Consider the following 20,387-nt stretch of genomic DNA (forward strand, 5'->3'; position numbering starts at 1 on the left):
CAGCCAGCATAATTAAGGACTCCACACACCCCGGACATACTCTCTTCCACCACCTTCCTTCGGGATAAAGATACAAAAGTCTGAGGTCACGCACCAACCGACTCAAGAACAGCTTCTTCCCTGCTGCTGTCAGACTTTTGAATGGACCTATCTTGCGTTAAGCTGATCTTTCTCTACACCCTAGCTATGACTGTAACACTACATTTTGCACTCTCTTGTTTCCTTCTCTATGAATGGTATGATTTGCCTATATAGCGTGCAAGAAACAATACTTTTCACTGTATGATAATACGTGTGGCAATAATAAATCAAATCAAAATCCAATCAAACCCCCACCATCACTTAAATCACGGGTCTTCGACCCCTCACCACACCACATAGGCATGAGGGTGACCCAACCCACTCCTCCCCGCTCAGAGCCCCACTCAGGTCTGCAAAATAGGAAGTTTAACCAGTTATCTATCCCCTTTGAAGAAACCACAGCTGTCAATCAGGCTTTGAGTCAATGTTGACATTGCAGTTAAGAAAAATTGAGGTACTTGAGATCCATTCAAGCTTTAAGGGTAAATAAATACAGCTGATTGGAGCCACACCAGTGCAACAGAGAGAAAGTTCCAAAGGTTTCAATTTGCTAGATATGTTCAGAGACTTCAAATCAAAGCTGTGTGAATGCATTGGGACTTCAAAGGGGTCTGCTCACTCCTGCAGCTTCTGACTGGGAGAAAGGAAGTTCTCTGCTACAGAATGGAGCAATGATTTAATACCCCAGGTGACTGGGGTGAGCATAGAGATTAAAGTGACCTGACAGGTAGGAATGCAGATGTTGATCACAGGGCTACCTGAAATCACCAACCAGGGGTGATCTTCAGGTATGCCAGGGCTAGAAGGGGCAGTTGAACCATGAGACCCCCATTCCAGAGAAGAGTGGCGCCATTCCATGCCCACCCAACTCCTAGGAACCTCGAGAGACCCTTCCTCTGCAGCCTGGCAGTGGCAGAGGGGCAAATGGCCACTGGATCTACATCCTTGATCCCCTTTGGGGCTCAAGGTGCCAGGCCAGGGTGTCAATGCCAGGAGGCCAGGGAGCAGTGCACCATTGGCATTGCCAAGCACATGGCCTGAAGGGCCACTGGGGTAGACCCATTAAGCATTTTGACACTGATTAGATGCTTCTGGTCCATTTCCTTCTCATCTGCTGTCCCAGGACCCAGTGGACTTGCTTATATTGTGGGTTAAGTTACCTTGGCCAAGCAAGATGATTGAATGCTTTGGTGTGGAGAAGTCCAATCTCAAAGACATGCCTCCAAATTGCAGCACTAGTCCACATTAAAAGGCCACAGAAATCGTCAAACTTTCATAGGGAAAAGAAAGACTTAGCATAGCAAAGGATAAACAAGAAGTATGGGAACAAAATGAGAGATCGGCCTGGACTAAATTTCTATATACAACTTGGATGAGGTACAAAATTTCTCATAGACCTTTAACTATCTTAATGTTCAGCCTTGGCTCAAGTTTGGGTAGCAGTCTTGCCTCTGGTCAGAAGGTGAGGCGTTCAAGTCCTACCTCAGAATCGAACGCAAATCTAGATCGACACTCTAGCGCAGTCCTGAAACAGTGCTGTACTGTCAGGTGAGACCCTATTTCCTAATGAAATATTAAACTTGAAGGCCTGCCATTTGGTTGTAAAACAACCCACCGTATGAAGAGTGATCAACCAGCGTAGTGTCACTCCCCTATAACATGGGAATAGCTTAAACTGAGGCCCTGTCCACCCCTAGGGGCAGATCAAAGATCCATGGCACTATATGTGGAAGAGCTGGTGAGTGGGTCTCCATGGTATCCAGGCCCAGTAATTATTGCTCAACCAACATTACAATAATGGATCATTTGTTCATAATGACATTGCTGTTTGTAATATATTGTGAATTCATGAAAGATGTTGTATAAATGCAAGTAACTTTTTATTTAATATACCTCTACAAGATCATCTCACAGATATCCAGACTGAAAACCCATACTTTCTCCACTGGCTTTTCATAACTTATTGGAAGAGTTAATGGCCCAGTGGTATTATCGCTAGACTATTAATCCAGAAACTTAGCTAATGTTCTGGAGTTCGAATCCCGCCACAGTAGGTGGTGGAATTTGAATTCAATAAAAGGTATCTGGAATTAAGAATCTACTGGTGACCATCAAACCATTGTCAATTGTGGGAAAAAGCCACCTGCTTCACTAATATCCTCATTTCCTTTCTTAAGGAAATCTGAGGTCCTTACCTGGTCTGGCCTACATGTGACTCCAGATCCACAGCAGTGAGGTTAACTCTCAACCTTCCTCCAAGGGCAACTAGGGATGGGTAATAAATGCTGGCCAGCCAGAGTCGCCCATGTCCCACAAATGAATAAAAATCTCACCTTCATTAAAATTTGGCTGAGGAACTTCCTTGATGGCAATCTGATAGACTGTCTAGAGTCAAGGGGAGGTAGTGGCGTAGTGGTATTGTCACTGGCCTACCAATCCAGAGACCCAGCATAATGCTCAGGGGATTCGGATTTGAATCCCACCACGGCAGATGGTGAAATTTGAATTCAATAAAACTCTGGAATTAAAAGTCTAATGATGACCATGAAACCATTATTGGTTGCCGTAAAAACCTATCTGGTTCACTAATGTCCTTTCGGGATGGAAATCTGCCATCCTTATCTGGTCTGGCCTACATGTGACTCCAGAGTCACGGCAGTGTGGTTGACTCTTAACTGCCCTCAGGGATGGGTAATAAATGAGCGACGTCCACATCCCATGAACAATTATTTAAAAAGAAGCTCACGAAAGAAGTCCATGGTATGATTGCGGGTCAGTATTGAGCTAGCTGATTTCAGCTGGAGGGGCAACGGAGGCATTAAAATTAGCCTTAGTGTCCCTTGTCAAGCGAATTCCTTGATGAGCCAAGGTTCCCACTCCTGTGTTACCTCAGATGGGTGTCAGGTGAAGGGAAGAAATATGTCTGGCCATGATAGCCCTTTCAGGGATCAAAAAAACCCACCAATGTCCAGGTCTCAGCTCCTACATGAAGCGTTCTCACATGGGTGAGGCACTAGAGCACATGTGGTAAGTATGGAATGGCCTCAGGTTGAATGAGCCTTTCAGTGGGCTGCTAGGAGAGGAGGCAGTAAAGGAATTAAAATAATACCTGATGAAAGAGCACAACCAGACTATTTCATTTGTAGTTACCTAAACCTTACTTGATCCCTTTTTTTTGTGTGTGTACAGTTGCTTTAAATTATGAAGTTCCTGGATTGGGCATGGACCTCAACAGAGGCAAGTTTCAGGACAATGGAGGTTGTGGATACGTCCTGAAACCCAGATTCATGACCAAGGACACCAAATTTGACCCAATGGTTTCTAATCATAATGTTGAACCAACGATCATTGTAATACAGGTTGGTATTAAGTAATTGTATCAAACATAGAAACAGGTTTAGTCAGTCATACTAAGCTTAAAAATCCCAAAAAGTGTATAAGCATTATTGGCATACATTGGGAGAGCATCTAATGCTTTTTGTTTGTCCGGTTATTCTCTATTCACTTACCATCTGTGGTTTAAAGGATAGTTAGGTCGCTCTATCCCAGGTTTTTGGCTGCTTTGTGTGATGGAACAAGGGATTGAGAATTCACTTTTTGTCCCTCTAGCTTTACACGTGTGAGATGAACTGGTTAAAACTGCATATTGCTTGAGTGCTATCATTTTTATTATGCAGCAACAAAAACGACCCATAATGGAATACATTTTTGAAGGTTAACATAATATTATCAAATAAGATCATTCAAGAAGAATGTATCCACACAATGGACGTGATTTTTCCGCACCACTACGCTGGTCGAGTAGCGGAGTGTGACGGGACATGTCAGCGGGAGGCCAATAATGGGAATCACGATTGGCCTCCGGCTGGCCGCAATCGTCCCAGGCCATGTCCGTGATCAGCCTTGTGCTGTTTCCCAGTGCAAGGCTGATGACAATATTCACAGGCTGAATTAATTCTCTTTAGCGAGCCCGGGCTCACTTAGGTTTCCGACCTCGCTGGTGTGGATGTCCACACCAGTGGGGATCACAATTGGTCCCCAGCAATGGAGACCTGATGTGATGGCCTTGCTTGTGGGACCAGAGGCTGTTGAGGACTCCAACCCTCCCCCTCTCTGGAGGTTGGGGATGGGGGAAGAGGACTGTCCCTTGGCAGTGCCAGCCTGGCACAGTGGCAGTGCAGTGCCCATGGGCATTGACAAGGGGACGGGGCCTCATGGGGCAGACAGGGGTGGAGGGGGGAGGTGGAAGGGACGGGAATAATTCTGCATTGAGGGTGGAGGCTGATGTGGGGCTGGCGATTGGGGATCAGGGCCAGCGGGTGGATGGCTGGAGCCGACCATTGGGAGGCCGGCGATCGGCAGGGTTGGGAGGGAGGGGGAAGGGGAGGGAGGAGTAGTGGTGGGGGTGGGGGGGTTGATCGGGGGAGGCGATGGATCAGCCAATCTTCCAGTATATTGGGAGATTGGCGCATGCCCAAAGCCCCACTGAGCACTCCGCTGCCGGCCTCTCTCCAACGGGTTTAGGTTCCGCGCCCCCTGACTGACGTGGTTCTCCTGATAGCCTGTCTATTGCACAGAGCACCTGAAATGATCAAAATCCATCGAAAAAAATGAGGTTTTCCTGCCTGGGAAAATTTTGGGAAAATCATACCTGATATATCTCACCTGAGAGGAGGCCTGGTGGTACGATGGGGCTGGTGGTAGTGGTGACCTGCTAGAGGTTTTTAAGATAATTAAAAGGTTTTATAGTGTAACTATAGAGAAAATATTCTGCCTTGCAGGGAGACCAAAACTAGAGTTGATGACATAAGATGATTGCTGACAAACCCAATAGGAATTTGAGGAAAAAATCCCTTTGCCCAGAAAGTGGTTAAAGTGTGGAACTCACTGCCACACAAAGTAGAATCATAGAACCCCTACAGTGCAGAAGGAGGCTATTCAGCCCATCCAGTCTGCACCAACAACAATCCCACCCAGGCCCTATCATTGTAACCCCACATATTTACCCTGCAAATCCCCCTGACACTAAGGGACAATTTAGCATGGCCAACCAACCTAACCTGCAGATCTTTGGAGTGTGGGAGGAAACTGGGAGGAAACCCATGCAGAAACCCACGAAGAATGTGCAAACTATAGACAGTGACTCGAGGCCGGTATCGAACTTGGGTCCCTGGCATTGTGAGGAAGCAGTGCTAACCACTGCGCCACCATGCCGCCCTTTGTAGTTGAGGTGAATATAGCAAAAAATGCATTCAAGGGGCATCTGGATAAAGATTTGAAGGAGGAAGGAATGGAATGTTATGCTGATTGGATCAGATGAAGAGGGAGAGGAGACTGGCATGGATTTGAAAGCAGTGTGGACTAATTGGGCCATAAGACCTGATTTTGTTTGGTCCATTCTATGTAACCGGATGCAATAATGACTCATCATTAATCACTTTAACACACATCTGTTGGTCATTATTACTTGAAGCATTTGTACTATAAGCAATAATTAGACTCTGGAGAAAGATTTTCTTTGCTGTTTGTAACAAAATTCATTGGAGATTCTAAGTGAGACATTGTTGATTGAATTAGAAATCATAAATGAGACGGAAATGTCTGTTAATGAAGAATATCTGATTTCCCACAAATGTAAAATCTCATTGTTCAGTTGTTCTTTGTGAAAGTAGATCTATTTAATCCACACTCCCATTCCAGAGCTGTGGCAGACAGGAGCAGAGATCAGAGATGGCGTTACAATAGCTTGGCACCAATTCTGTGGCCTCGTCCTGTGGTCGGGTCTTGGGGGTGCGGACGGTGTGGGTGGAGAGAAGGTTAGGCACAGGTTGGAGAGATGTGTGAGATTAGTGAAATCTCACTAACTGTCCTGGCTGGAGACAATACACATCTCTTTAACCTGTGCTTAACCCTCTCTCCACTCACATTCTGTACCTATAAGACTTGATTACCTGTAAAGACTCGCATTCCAACCGTTATTCTGTAAATTGAGTTTGTGTCTGTATATGCCCTGTTTGTGAATACGACTCCCACTCACCTGATGAAGGGGCAGCGCTCCGAAAGCTTATGGCTTGTGCTGCCAAATAAACCTGTTGGACTTTAACCTGGTGTTGTGAGGCAGCAGTGCTAACCACTGTGCCACCGTGCCAGGGAGGGTGCCTGATGGAGGTCCAGAATAACCAAAATAAAAATTCCCCTAAACGAATGTTGTTTGTGGATACACTCTGAGCTGTATAACTGATTGATGTTTTTTCTGTTTAGATCATTAGTGGTCACCACTTACCAATCTGCAGAACACCGAGTAAAATAACAGTCGATGTTTGTGTTCGTGTAGAAGTTTATGGTGTACCGACAGATAGTGCATCACAACAGACCAAAGTCATACAATGTGCAGGTGAGGGAGAGTAAGTTTCAAGCATGAACTTTGTGTGAGTAAAGCTGTGGTATTACTGCACTAAAACATGCGGGAACTACTGTCAGAATTGTCTGCTTTTTGTTGTCCCAGGTGAGCTGAAGATTCATGTTAACACCTCACAAATAAAAGGACAAAACACAAACACTATCTTTAAAACAATAAAGGGAGGTGATGACCTTAGTGATATTATTGCTATAGTATTAATCCAGAAACTCAGCTAATGTTCTGGGCACCTGGGTTCGAATTCCGCAGATGGTGGAATTTGAATTCAATAAAAATATCTGGAATTTATCGATAACCATGAAACCATTGTCAATTGTCATAAAAACCCATCTGGTTCACGAATGTCCCTCAGGGAAGGAAATCTGTGTCCTTACCTAGTCTGGCCTACATGTGACTCCAGAGTCAGAGAGAGCAACGTGGTTGACTCTCAACTACCCTCCAAGGACAACTAGGGATTGGCAATAAATGCTGGCCAGCCAGTGATGTCCATGACCCAAGAATAAAAAAATGTTGTGAATTTTTACCTTTTGTTCATCCATGCTGCATTGATGCTGCTGTGGGATAAGGTACATGAGTTGTAGATGTCTGGTCACAGGATAATCATCACTTAGAACCATAGATGTTGACAACACTGAATGAGGCCATTTGGCCCATCATGTCTGCACTGGGTCTCAGCAAGATCCATTCAAAACTAATCCCTTTGCTCCACTCTTTCTTCACAGCTCTTCTCCATTCCCTGTAAAGTTTTCCAGTACCCCAATGGCGGGTGGTGGAGCAGGGTGGTTGGGGGTTGGGGGGGGGGGGGTGATAATAGGGCAGCAGCTTAAAATGAGTTTCTCGCCTGTGTAAAATGACGGCGGATCTTCCATTCCCATCCGCCATGGCTTTTTGTGATTCCTGCCAGAATCCGGTGGAAAACCGATTGGCATCTGAATAATGGGATGCAGCACAGAGTGGGTGGAGCGCCAACCACATACAGAGCAGCATCCAGGAGGTGGTTGGTCTTGGTGCAGCAACTTGGATGGCCCAGATCCTCCATAAGCATCTTCTCCCAGGGTTTGGTTCTGCAAGCTGCAGGTGAAAGGCTGCAGGAGGTATCTCTGGGCAGCGAGGGTACATGCTTGGGGCAGGGGGCAGGCACGATGGGTGGAAAGGATGGGAGGAGAAGAATGAAAAGGTGGGTTGAGTATTCAGGCCTAGAGGGGGATGGGGAATGTTGGGCATGCTAGGAAAAAAAGATTTAGTGTGGGTCTTGCTTTGGGTGGGCTGGTACGGGCGGGAGTCTGGGAAGAGCAGTGTTGCGTTGCAGAGGGGTGGCTCGTGCAGGTGGGAAAGGGCATGATGGGGGATTTTCCAAAGTTGTGGGTAGGCATTGGAGAGCTCCTGAGGGAGAACGGATTCAGAAGGAGGAGGGGCCAGTGGAGTCACTTGGACAGGACAGAAGGTCACCACCAATCACAGCCTATGATATCTGGAACTATAGCGATCTTATTTGTTACAATGATTGTTCACCCGTGCAACCGCTTGTGAATTCAAACTTCTTGACTTTTCTGCCCATTTCTTTTTGGACCTCCCATGAAATCTGCAGCAGGGTGGAGGAAGTCTGCTAACCAGTTTCCCCATTGTCTTGGATTTTGATTTGATTTATTATTGTCACATGTTATTAGTATACATTGAAAAGTATTGTTTCTTGCGCGCTATACAGACAAAGCATACCGTTCATAGAGAAGGAAAGGAGAGAGTGCAGAATGTAGTGTTACAGTCATAGCTAGGGTGCAGAGAAAGTTCAAGGTAGAGAAAGTGCGAGGTAGGTCCATTCAAAAGTCTGATGGCAGCAGGGAATAAGCTGTTCTTGAGTTGGTGGGATGACCTTGGTGGGAGTCCTCTCGTGGTCTCAGCTTACTGTGGCTGTCCTGCCGTGGGACACCGGCTCCCTCTGCTCACAGAGGGGGAAGCTGAATGGAGTGACAGGCAGGAGAAATCGGAAACACAAAGGGACTTGGGAATCCTAGTTTAGGATTCTCTTAAGGTTAACTTGCAGGTTGAGTTGGTAGTTAGGAAGGCAAATGCAATGTTAGCATTTATTTTGAGAGTACTAGAACATAAGAGCAGGGATGTACCACTGAGGCTGTATAATGCTATGGTCAGACCACATTTGGAGTGTTGTGAGCAACTTTGGGCCCCGTATCTAAAGAAGGATGTGCTGGCCTTGGAAAGGGTCCAGAGGAGATTCACAAGAATGATCCCTGGAAAGAAAAGCTTGACATATGAGGAGCACCTGAGGATCCTGGGTCTGTACTCGATGGAGTATAGAAGGATCTCATTGCAACTTATGGAATAATGAAAGGCCTGGATAGAGTGGACATGGGGAAGATGTGATTAGTGGGAGAGACTAGTATCTGAGGACACAGCCTCAGAGTAAAGGGACGACACTTCAGAACTGAGATGAGGAGGAAATTCCTCAGCCAGAGCGTGGTGAATCTGTGGAATTTATTGCCACAGAAAGCTGTGGAGGCCAAGTCAATGAGTGTATTTAAGACAGAGATAGACAGGTTCCTAATTGGTAAGGGGGTCAAGGGTTGAGGAGAAAGAACAGGAGAATGGGCTTGAGAATGGGGTCTGCTCCGCCATTCAATCAGCCATGATTGAATGGCGGAGCAGACTTGATGGGCCAAATGGCCTCATTCTGTTCCTATATATTATGGTCTTATGGATTCTGAAAGGCCAGATGACCGCAGAGGGTCTTGAGTGGATGTCCCGGGGTAACCAATTGCCATTCCTCCCTTTGGATGTCCTATGGCTCCTGCCTGACTCCTTGAGGGAAAAGGGCTTCTGGAAGGGGGAGGGTTGAGATGCTATGTTCCCTCTATTGTAGCTACTGCATTGGCTCACCCATGGTTACAGCAATGGAATACAGATCTGCTCACATCTCTGGCAGAATTTGTTGGACCAGATTCTGCATGGAGTCCACCACCCTCTCTGTGGAGACCTCCACGTGTGAACAGGATGCCACCACTTCATCAGGCTGCAGGCAGACAGACATCCCTGCATTGAATGCTGCCTTGTTCAGGGCTTCCACCATTTGTGCCTGATCCTCACCTGTCTCATGCTACCTCTCCATCATCTATGGAAGGCCAAACTAGAGGCTCATCATCCGACTCAGGCGTCGCAGTTGCCTCTTCCCCAGCAGACCCTCAGTGCTGGTGAGCTTGGCTGACCCTGCCTCCTCCTACTGCAGATACGTGTCCATGCAGTGACCACCAGAATGTGAGACCCCCTTCTAAACTAGAACTTCCCCACCGAGATATGTGTGTCTCTGCGCTGGTGTGAGAGTATCTGTCATGACACCTCTACAGGTGTGCTTTGGCAAGGCCCTCACTCCTTGCGAGGCTTGTGTTGGAACTGGATTGGGTTTCCTTATCTTCCCTTGGCCTCCTCCTGGTGGCACCTGTGAGTGAGAGAGGGGACAGTGAGTGAGTGTATGAGCTGCCCCAACAGGGAGGCACCCTCGACCCTGAGGTTTCTATGACATGCGTGGATCCTTACTGAATGAAGGCCGCAAGCCAATTTCTCCATCTCCAATCATCTATCCGACTCCTCAAAGTCACTCAACTGTTTCAGTTGTGGCCATCCCCCCACTCTCGTCTTCTCCCTCTCTGTATGATTGTGGCAGAGAGAGAAGATGGTGTTGAGAGCAATGTTATTTGGCACTTGGTTGTATCTAGCTATTTCCTGTAACCCCCTGGATTGTGTGCCATCTGATTGATACACTGCAGGTTTTCCGAAATGTTCTGGGGCAACCCCCCTGCACTGCGTTGAGGTGCTAGTCATCTTTTTTCCCTCATTGGAGGGGGCAGTCCTCTGCTGGAGAGCCTGGGCACTGCCTGCCCTGGAAACCTGCCCCCAATGCAGTGTTGGCCGCCTTGTTCGGCCTCCTCCTCCCACCTTTATCCTCTTTGTGCCATCCTCAGAGTGGTGGGTAAGTTGCAGTCCGGATGCCCGGATATGCCAGCAGGACTCGCACCATCCAGCCCACCCTGTCATGCGGAATGTTGAGAAATCCTTCAATGCATAATTAATGAGGCTGGGGTCACACGATATATTGCAAAATCCTGCCGGCCTCCGCAGCAGGAATACTCCCTATCCCTGCCACAGAACCTTGTAAGATTTTTAACAACACCAGGTTAAAGTCCAACAGGTTTATTTGGTAGCAAATACCATAAGCTTTCGGAGCGCTGCCCCTTCAAAGGAGCAGCGCTCCGAAAGCTTATGGTATTTGCTACCAATTAAACCTGTTGGACTTTAACCTGGTGTTGTTAAAACTCTTACTGTGTTCACCCCAGTCCAACGCCGGCATCTCCACATCATGACAGAACCTTGTCCCAGGAGGGAAAATTAAGTGATTTGCCTGCCCCAGATTACTTGGTGATAAAACATTTTGGGTTCTAACACCAATGTAAAAGAACAATTTTCTAACCTTTCGCCTCAGCCCTTTGGCGATCGCTTTAAAATGATTGTTCCTCTTCTGTGACTCCCTGACCCTTTCCCTATTTATTCCAGCAAATCCCTTAACAATTGAAAAAAACACATTAAAGATTTGGGGCGGCACGGTGGCACAGTGGTTAGCACTGCTGCCTCACAGTGCCAGGGACCCGGGTTCGATTCTCGGCTTGGGTCACTGTGTGCAGTTTGCACATTCTCCCCGTGTCTGCGTGGGTTTCCTCCGGGTGCTCCGGTTTCCTCCCACACTCCAAAGATGTGCGGGTTAGGTGGACTGGCCATGCTAAATTGCCCCTTAGGGGGACTAGCTAGGGTAAATGCATGGGGTTGTGGGGATAGGATCTGGGTGGGATTGTGGTCGGTGCAAACTCAATGGGCCGAATGGCTTCCTTCTGCACTGCAGGGATTCTATGATTCATTCTATGATCTTAGGAGCTTTTTCTCTGGTGAAAATAGTTTGACTTTCTCAAGTTTCTCCCTGTAACTATAGTCCCACGTTCTACATTGTTCCTGTTGCAATGAATTATGCCTTAAAGGCATCCAATTTAATGGCATGTGAACTGACGCCAATAGTCAGCGAATACCTTTATGTTTGTTACTTTCTGATAGCAATGCGTGCTAATTTATTCGAAGATACTTGGAAATATAGAGAGTTCCATGATTTGTGTTGGTGTTCAGAAGTGCTGAATGTGACCAATAGTGAAACTCAGACCACCCTGCTTTAGGAAAGGAATGAGAGACAACAGCACAGGAATGAAGAGTCTGAGAACGATGCCTGTTTCTCTTCCCTTTGGCAGCCACACATTCTGACAGGTTCCCAATGGCACGTGAATGCAGCTGTTAACACTGAAGCTCTAGAGGGCTGTAGAGCAAATTTTATGCAGGGTTAGCATCATAGAATCATGGAAACACTGCAGTGCAGGAGGCCATTCGGCCCATCAAGTCTGCACTGACATCAATCCCACCCAGGCCCCATCCCCGAAATCCCACACATTTACCCCACCAATCCCTCTAACATACACATCCCAATACACTAAGCAGCAATTTAGCATGGCCAATCAACCCAACCTGCACATCTTAGGACTGTGGGAGGAAACTAGAGCACCCAGAGGAAACCCACGCAGACACGGGGAGAATGTGCAAACTGCACACAGACAATGACCCAAGCTGGGAATCGAACCCAGGTCCTTGAAGATGTGAGGCAGCAGTGCTAACCACTATGCCACCGTGCCCCCCATTACCATCAGTAAACATCATTACCATCAGTCAGACTTCTGATGCCTGTATAACTGTGGGAAGCTAAGCATTTAGTACAAATACTATTCGTTTTAGTAAACATATTCTCCATTCGTTCTCCATTCACGCTGGGCAGCATTTAATGAATGGGAGAGGGTTTCCCCCACCTCACTTGCCCCCCACTGAGGTGACGGTGGGGAACTCATTCCTGCTTCTGATGCCTACCCTGCAGCCATTTAACGCACTGAAGAGTGTTAATTGGCTGGAGTCGGGCCTTCTGCCCCCATCTGGAGAGGAAATCCCATCCCCGAGAGCTGTTGACTATCTGATTGCCCGGCAGCTCTCTGATCCCAGTGGCACCACCGGGAGTGGTGGCCATTGTGGAAAATACATCCGGTGAGCAAGGGCCAGGAACCCGATGGAAGGTGAGTCTGGGGGTTGGAGCTCTCTCGGTACACACGGGTCCAGGTGTCCTGAGGTAAGGGGTGAGACAGGTGGGGAAAGGGTCCACAGGCCACTCAGGGAGGGGCTACCTGGGGAGGGGGACGGGAGAGGGGTATGAAGGAGCATGATCGAGAAAGGATATACTAGCACTGGAGGGGGTGCAGAGGAGATTCACGAGGTTGATTCCAGAGTTGAGAGGATTGGCTTATGAGGAAAGACTGAGTAGACTGGGGTATACTCATTGGAATTCAGAAGACTGAGGGGAGATCTTATAGAAACATGTAAGATTATGAAGGGGATAGATAAGATAGAAGCAGGGAAGCTGTTTCCACTGGCAGGTGAAACTAGAACTAGGGGGCATAGTCTCAAAATAAGGGGGAGCAGATTTAGGACTGAATTGAGGAGGAACTTCTTCGCACAAAGGGTTGTGAATCTGTGGAATTCCCTGCCCAGTGAAGCAGTTGAGGCTACCTCATTGAATGTTTTAAAGGCAAGGATAGATAAATTTTTGAACATTAAAGGAATTAAGAGTTATGGTGAGCGGGTGGGTAAGTGGAGCTGAGTCCACGAAAAGATCAGCCATGATCTTATTGAATGGCGGAGCAGGCTCGAGGGGCCAGATGTCTTTGTCCTGCTCCTAGTTCTTATGTTCTCATCATTGCAAAAAGGGGCCAGTGAAGAAGCCTCTTCCTTTCTTGCTCAGGACCAAGCAATTGCGACAGGGACGGGAAGTTATTATTTATAGGATTATGGTTTATTAGTGGCACAAGTAGGCTTACATTACCACTGCAATGAAGCTACTGTGAATATCCCCTAGTCACCACACTCCGGCGCCTGTTTGGGTACACTGAGGGAGAGTTTAGCATGGCCAATGCTAAATCCAAACGCGTCAGTTCACATGCCATTAAATTGGATGCCTATAAGGCATAATTCATTGCAACAGGAACAATGTAGAACGTGGGACTATAGTTACAGGGAGAAACTTGAGAAAGTCAAACTATTTTCACTAGAGAAAAAGCTCATAAGATCATAGAATGAATCATAGAATCCCTACAGTGCAGAAGGAAGCCATTCGGCCCATTGAGTTTGCACTGACCACAATCCCACCCAGATCCTATCCCCACAACCCCATGCATTTACCCTAGCTAGTTCCCCCTAAGGGGAATGTGACCAATAGTGAAACTCAGACCACCCTGCTTTAGGAAAGGAATGAGAGACAACAGCACAGGAATGAAGAGTCCGAGAACGATGCCTGTTTCTCTTCCCTTTGGCAGCCACACATTCTGACAGGTTCCCAATGGCACGTGAATGCAGCTGTTAACACTGAAGCTCTAGAGGGCTGTAGAGCAAATTTTATGCAGGGTTAGCATCATAGAATCATGGAAACACTGCAGTGCAGGAGGCCATTCGGCCCATCAAGTCTGCACCGACATCAATCCCACCCAGGCCCCATCCCCGAAATCCCACACATTTACCCCACCAATCCCTCTAACATACACATCCCAATACACTAAGCAGCAATTTAGCACATCTTTCGGACTGTGGGAGGAAACCGGAGCACCCGGAGGAAACCCACGCTGTCAATTGGCTAAATAAGGGCCTCAGTTAGGGTGAGGGTGGCTGATCTGCCCAAGGCCTCACTTACCTCCCCTGTCTACACCCCCCCCCCCCCCCCCCACGTGGGGTAAGGTCTGGGGTGGGTGGACAGGTGGCAGGAATGTCACTCATGGAAACTGTGGGGCTGTAAAATTCTGCCCATTAACTCTGATTGACTAAATTCCTAAAATGTTTTCTTCTTTCCTTTCTTTAAGGGGGCTGTCCCAGTTGGAATGATTGTTTGCTGTTTTGTGTGCAAGTTCCAGAATTGGCTTTAGTACGCTTCACGGTGAAAGATGTTAATCCCCTCAGTGAGAGTGAATTGCTTGGTCAGTACACATTGCCATTCACAAGCGTAAAAAAAGGTAAAGATATCCCAGAGTTTTTCTGTGTACTGGCTGGCAGCTGACTGCTTTTAGTGACAATTCTAACAACATATCGAGATTTACAATTGAACATCTGTTAACAGGAAGCCAAAAGAAAACTTCCCAAGTTAAATGTAATCATGAAAGACAAGATTTACTGTTGTAGAATTTGTGCATCTGTGCACGGTAATGAGTTAGATGAGTACAAATGGTAGTTGATAGATGACATTTTGTGGTGCTCCGAACAGTGCCAATTTCAGGTACTGGTGAATAATGTTTTCCAAATCCCATTTCCCTTGGCACCTGCTTAGCTGGAGAGGCTGTGGTACACTACAGACCCTCCGATCCCAAGGCAGGACCGCCGGAGCGAGGGAGGCGGGGGTGGGGGGAGTGTGGTGGGAGGAGTGGTTGTGAGTGGGGTGGGATGCACCCTTCCCAGGTTTCCTCTCCATTCCAACTGCTGGTGGGGCTTTTGGGACACGTGCCATGGTCCCTTTAAGTGTAAACCTTCCTCTTACAGAATGGACTCGTCATCCTGCGCCCAATCCTTCATTGGTTGGGGAGCCCAGGGGCCAGATGTCAATTGGTTTTCTCTGTAACTGTGGGGCCCGACCCTGCAGGAAGTCAGTCACCTTTCAAACCTGAGAAAGATCTGCCCATTGCAGCAGGCCTAAAGCAGTAAAATTCTGTCCCCCCCAGAGTTAATCCATCACCCGTGATTAAGCCGATTTTAAATGACTGAAAATGACTTTTTAAAAACTGTGCAAAACTATTTAGTTTAAAGCCCTCATTACTACATTAATTATCCGACGTGCTAGAACACTAGTCTCAGCAAGATTCATGTGAAGACCATTCTAATGGTAGAGCACTCACTTTCCCAGTATTGGTGCCAGACCCTTATGAATCAAAATCCATTCCTCCCACACCAATCTTTGAACCATGTATTTAACTCACTAATCTGCTTTACCCTACATCAATTGGCTCAGGGCTTAGGTAATAATTCAGACATTATTACCTTTGAGGTTCTGCGTTTGGATTTAGCTCCTAGTTGCTCACACTCCCTCAGCAGAACCTCTTTCCTAGATCTATCTATGTCATTGGTACCTATGTAGACCATGGACACTGGATCCTCTCCCCCTGACAACAAGTTCCTCTCCAGCTTAGAGCAAATACCCTGAACCCTGACACTGGGCAGGCAACAGCCATCTGGATTTCTGCTCTTGACTGCAGAGAACTCCATCTATTCCCCTGACTATATTGTCCCAAAATAACACTACATTCCTATTAAATCCCCCCCACCCCCACCCATCCATTTGAATGGCTTCCTGTGCCATGGCGCCATTGTCACTTTGCTTATCCACTTTTCAGCCATCGCTTTCATCCACGCAAGCTGTCAAAACCCCAGAACTGTTGAGCAATTGCAAAGGTCGAGACTCCTCCACTCCTCCTTTCTGGGTCCCCATATCTGCCTCTGTCACAGTCAACCCTAACCCTAACCCTAACCTTCCTTGACCGCCAATCAGACCAGAAACCATATCTTAAAGGGTGTTACTGTTTCCTGGTACATAGTGTCCAGATAAATTTCCCCTCTCCCCAATGCATTGTTGTGTCTGTAGCTTGTCCTCCAGTTCAATGACTCTGAACCAAAACTCCTCAAGCGGCAGACATGTTTGCCCTGGATCACCCTGGTGTCCAGGAACGCCCAATTCTGCAGGCACAACACATCACCAGCTCTGTCATTTTTATTAATTTACTCTTAATTTACACTTTATAAACTCCTACTCCCAACAACCGTTACTACTGCCAATAAACTTTACCACAGCCAATAAAACCTTAGAATTATATGAGTTGTAAAGATAAATGGGTGAAATATTCATCAACCAATCACTTTGCTCTTTCGGAGAGTGAGTGCACACCTGGTGGGCCAAATGGCCTCTTACTGCACTGTAGGGATTCTATGGTTAACTGTTTTCAAGAAGGAGTTAGACATGGTCTCCTTTAGGAAAAGGAAGAGTAACCAGTGAAGGTCCATCCAAGAGGGAGAGAATGACTGAGATGCACCAATGAGCGTGTACAGGGATCTTCCTGTGGGAGGGGGACTGACACATTTCTCTCAGAATGTAGCTGCTCTGCTCTGGAGCCACAGACTACACTGGATTTGATAGTTCTTCTCAATCGTGGTTATTGGCTCTCAATCCCTTTTTCACTTGCCCTTTTCAGTGGCGGTTACTGCTTTTGGGCCCACTTTTCACCCGCTGAAAATAACAAGAAAATACTAACTGAAGTTATAATATTTGGGTGGCACAGTGGCACGGTAGTTAGCACTGCTGCCTCACAGCTCCAGGGAACCAAGTTCAATTCTGGCCTTGGGTCACTGTCTGTGTGGAGTTTGCATGTTCTCCCCGCGTCTGTGTGAGTTTCCACTGGGTGCACTGGTTTCCTCCCACAGTCCCAAGATGTGTAGGTTAGGTGGATTGGCCATGCTAAATTGCCCCTTAGTGTCCCGGGATGTGTAGGTTAGGTGGATTGGCTATGCTAAATTGCCCCTTAGTGTCCAAGATGTGTAGGTTAGGTGAATTGGCCATGGTAAATGTGTAGGGTGACAGGGATAGGGCAGGGGAGCGGGCCTGGCTGAGATACTCTGCCAGAGAGGCGATCCAGAATCGATGGGTCAAATGGCTTCTTCTGCACTGTAGGGATTCTATGATAGTAGACTGCACGAGAAATAGGTTTGGCAGGCAGAAAGAAATAGAGAGATAGGAAAAGGTCAAGGGAAGGTTAAAAAAAAGATATTTTTGATGGTGGGTTTGTTTTCAGTAAATTGAAGGATGTCAGTATGGAGTGGCAGTGACTTTTTCAATTTGTTGCACATCATGTCAGCATCAAACACTCCAGGGACAGAGCTCCCTGTAATTCAGCCTAAACAATCCCAGAAAAAGCATCCTTTACTGATGAGTTTACTTCATAGAATCATCGAATCCTACAGCACAGAAGGAGGCCATTCAGCCTATTGAGTCTGCACTGACCACAATCCCTTAACCAATCTTATCTCCATAACCCCATGCATTTACCCTCGCTAGTCCCCCTGACACTAAGGGACAATTTATCATGGCCAACCCACCTAATCCGCACATCTTTGGACTGTGGGAGGAAACCGGAGCACCCGGAGGAAACCCACGCAGACACGGGGAGAATGTGCAAATTCCACACAGACTGTGACCCTCAAGCCAGGAATTGAATCTGGGTCCCTGGCTCTGTGAGGCAGCAGTGCTAACCACTGTGCCACCCTAAAAATATTGCCCAAACAGGGACTTGAACCCTGGACCCTCCGATTAAAAGACTGATGCTCTACTAACTGAGCTATCTGGGCTTATACTTCTTCCATTATTCACTGCAGATACCATAGGGGCTTGGAGGAGGTGGCTAATTTATGTCTAGTTACAGCTAATTTATATTCTGTTTCATGCTGCAGTTTTTCACAATTTTATTGCTGAGTTGAGGGGAGTACTTATGAAGGAATTTGGAGCATTTTGGCATAATACTAATGATCATAGATCATGAAAATTGATTTAATTAAATAATGGTTTGAGGTGGCTGTGGGATGCAGTGATTGTTTAAGTCTGATTTCCTCTTGTTTTGTTTCCCTTCATTTATACTTTTGTCAACTTTCCTCCTTGGCTCAAGTTTCTTTTCCACCTGGGTGTCTTTGCCACCACTTTTCATCACCTTGATTTGTTTTTATTGGTGTCCAGTTTACACAGTTCTTGAGATGCGCAGCTGAATAAGGTCAGGTGGGATGAGTAGAAACAGCTCGGAAGACCCAAAAATGTGTACTTGCTATCGAGTTGAATTGCTTTCTGGATTGTTCTTGGGGCCCTTCTTTATTTTATTTCTGAAAAGCGAAATTAGGATGCTTAAAACATTGGAGTCATTTCCTACTGCGCAATAATTGATGATGGTAAAATAAAGTATCAAGGATGCAGATTCTATATCTAAATCCATCATAATTACTGCCATTTGAGCTAATTTATCACTCACTGATCCTCAAAGAAGTGAAGGAAACCTCAGCCCTTAAGTAATCTGCAGAAAAATATACTCCTGAGCAAAGGCAGTAAAAATGAATATAATGAACAAACACACGTTCCTCAGGAATTTCATTCATTTTGTTGGCAGAACGGGAAGTAACTGTCTCGTGCATCCTGCCTCGGAGATGAACAACACTATTTCAAAGTTCAAGTACATTTATTAGTGTCACAAATAGACTTACATTAACACTGCAATGAATTTGCTGTGGAAATTCCCTAGTCGCCACACTCCAGCACCTGTTCGGGTATACCGAGGGAGAATTTAGCACCAGCATGTCTTTCGGACTGTGGGAGGAAACCGGAGCACCAGGAGGAAACCCACGCAGACACAGGGAGAATGTGCAAACTCCACACAGACAGTGACCCAAGCCGGGAATCGAACCCGGGTCCTTGGTGTTGTAAGGCACTGTGCCGCCCGAGTCGTTTGGTTAAACTTTCAACACAATCTGGTATAAAATCATACAGATTAAAGCAAGCTGGCAACAGAACGCCTACAAATTAAATTTGTAGAAGTTTGGAAGCAAAATGTTTATTGGCTCTTTATAAAATGAAATATGCATCACTTTTGGACATAGTAAATATGTCCTAAAGCCCAGGTAAAGGTAAATGATTTAAGCATGTGTTTGCCTAATTGATGGGTTCTTTAGCAAAAGGTGAAGGACAATGGACCATTTACTAAATTGTGTTTGCATCACCAATTGGAATTGAATGCAAAATATTCAAGTAAGGGCTTAACAGAAATTAATTACCTCATTTCACCAGATAAACTCATAAATAACTACTATGAATGTCAAATTTAAAGATATTTTCAGCAAATATTTAAATGATAAATTTGACTAAAGCAATGGAGCGTTCATCATGGGCTTGGAGGGCCGAAGGGCCTGTTCCTCTGCTGTACAGTTCTTTGTTCGCAATATTTTTTCCTGCGTTCTCATTGGTAGGTACATCAGGCGTTTATTATTAGAATGAAACTAACCATACAATGACAATTACTAGCATGTGGTTCGGCAAGGATAATAATGTAGTGGTTTGAATTTTCAATTAGAGGGCTGTCAGCATAATTTATAAACTGCCTTGGTGAAAAAGCCACAATATTTTGCATGGTACTTCACTCTGGCACGCGCTTTCCCCAGATGTAAGACGATCCTGGAAATCTATGCTTCAACAATTTGAGCGCAGGCATTAATCCAGACCCGTTATCTGACAAGTATTACATTAATATGACAGCTTGCTGAATTAGTAATGGTGTGAATGTAATTGGCATCACACTGAAACTCAGGGAGGAGGGAACATTAGTAGAATATATTGTGGAAAAAGGGAGTGTTGGACTGTGCCATAAAGGGGTTCGAGTAGATCAGTCCGTGAGGAAGAGGGATTCAGACACATGGATGTGTTTCTTGATTGTGACCATCTGTCACGTGTACTTAGCAATGCAGTTGGACAGAAGCAATCATCTTCCCCTTAATCTAGTTTTCATGTGACACAAGTGCTTATCTGGTTTGAGTCCGTACGATTGTTGTAAATACAGGCTAGCACCATGCCCGCACAGTGTCTCTCCATCCCCGCCCCCCCACTCCTCTCCACTTCCTTTCCCCCTGAAGGAGAACAGAATGCACGGCAGTTTTTTTTTTCATTCTTAACATCTTTCAATCTAAAGGGTGG

At 46.3% G+C, this 20,387-nt stretch overlaps 1 protein-coding gene and 1 non-coding gene across 2 annotated transcripts in view; one reads left to right on the forward strand and one right to left on the reverse strand.

Moving 5' to 3' along the window:
* The window catches only part of LOC144507886 (1-phosphatidylinositol 4,5-bisphosphate phosphodiesterase zeta-1-like), a 73,519-nt gene that overhangs the window by 52,590 nt on the left and 542 nt on the right, over positions 1 to 20,387 (forward strand). Inside the window, exons 9-11 of the mRNA XM_078235335.1 lie at positions 3,271 to 3,440; positions 6,343 to 6,487; positions 14,494 to 14,640. Coding sequence (XP_078091461.1) covers positions 3,271 to 3,440; positions 6,343 to 6,487; positions 14,494 to 14,640 — 462 coding nt within the window. The remainder of the gene's footprint in view (positions 1 to 3,270; positions 3,441 to 6,342; positions 6,488 to 14,493; positions 14,641 to 20,387) is intronic.
* On the reverse strand, positions 17,938 to 18,010 carry trnak-uuu (transfer RNA lysine (anticodon UUU)). The gene has a single exon. It is a non-coding gene; the product is annotated as a tRNA-Lys (tRNA).

The sequence above is a fragment of the Mustelus asterias genome, chromosome 19 (assembly GCF_964213995.1).
Source record: "Mustelus asterias chromosome 19, sMusAst1.hap1.1, whole genome shotgun sequence".
NCBI lineage: Eukaryota > Metazoa > Chordata > Chondrichthyes > Carcharhiniformes > Triakidae > Mustelus > Mustelus asterias.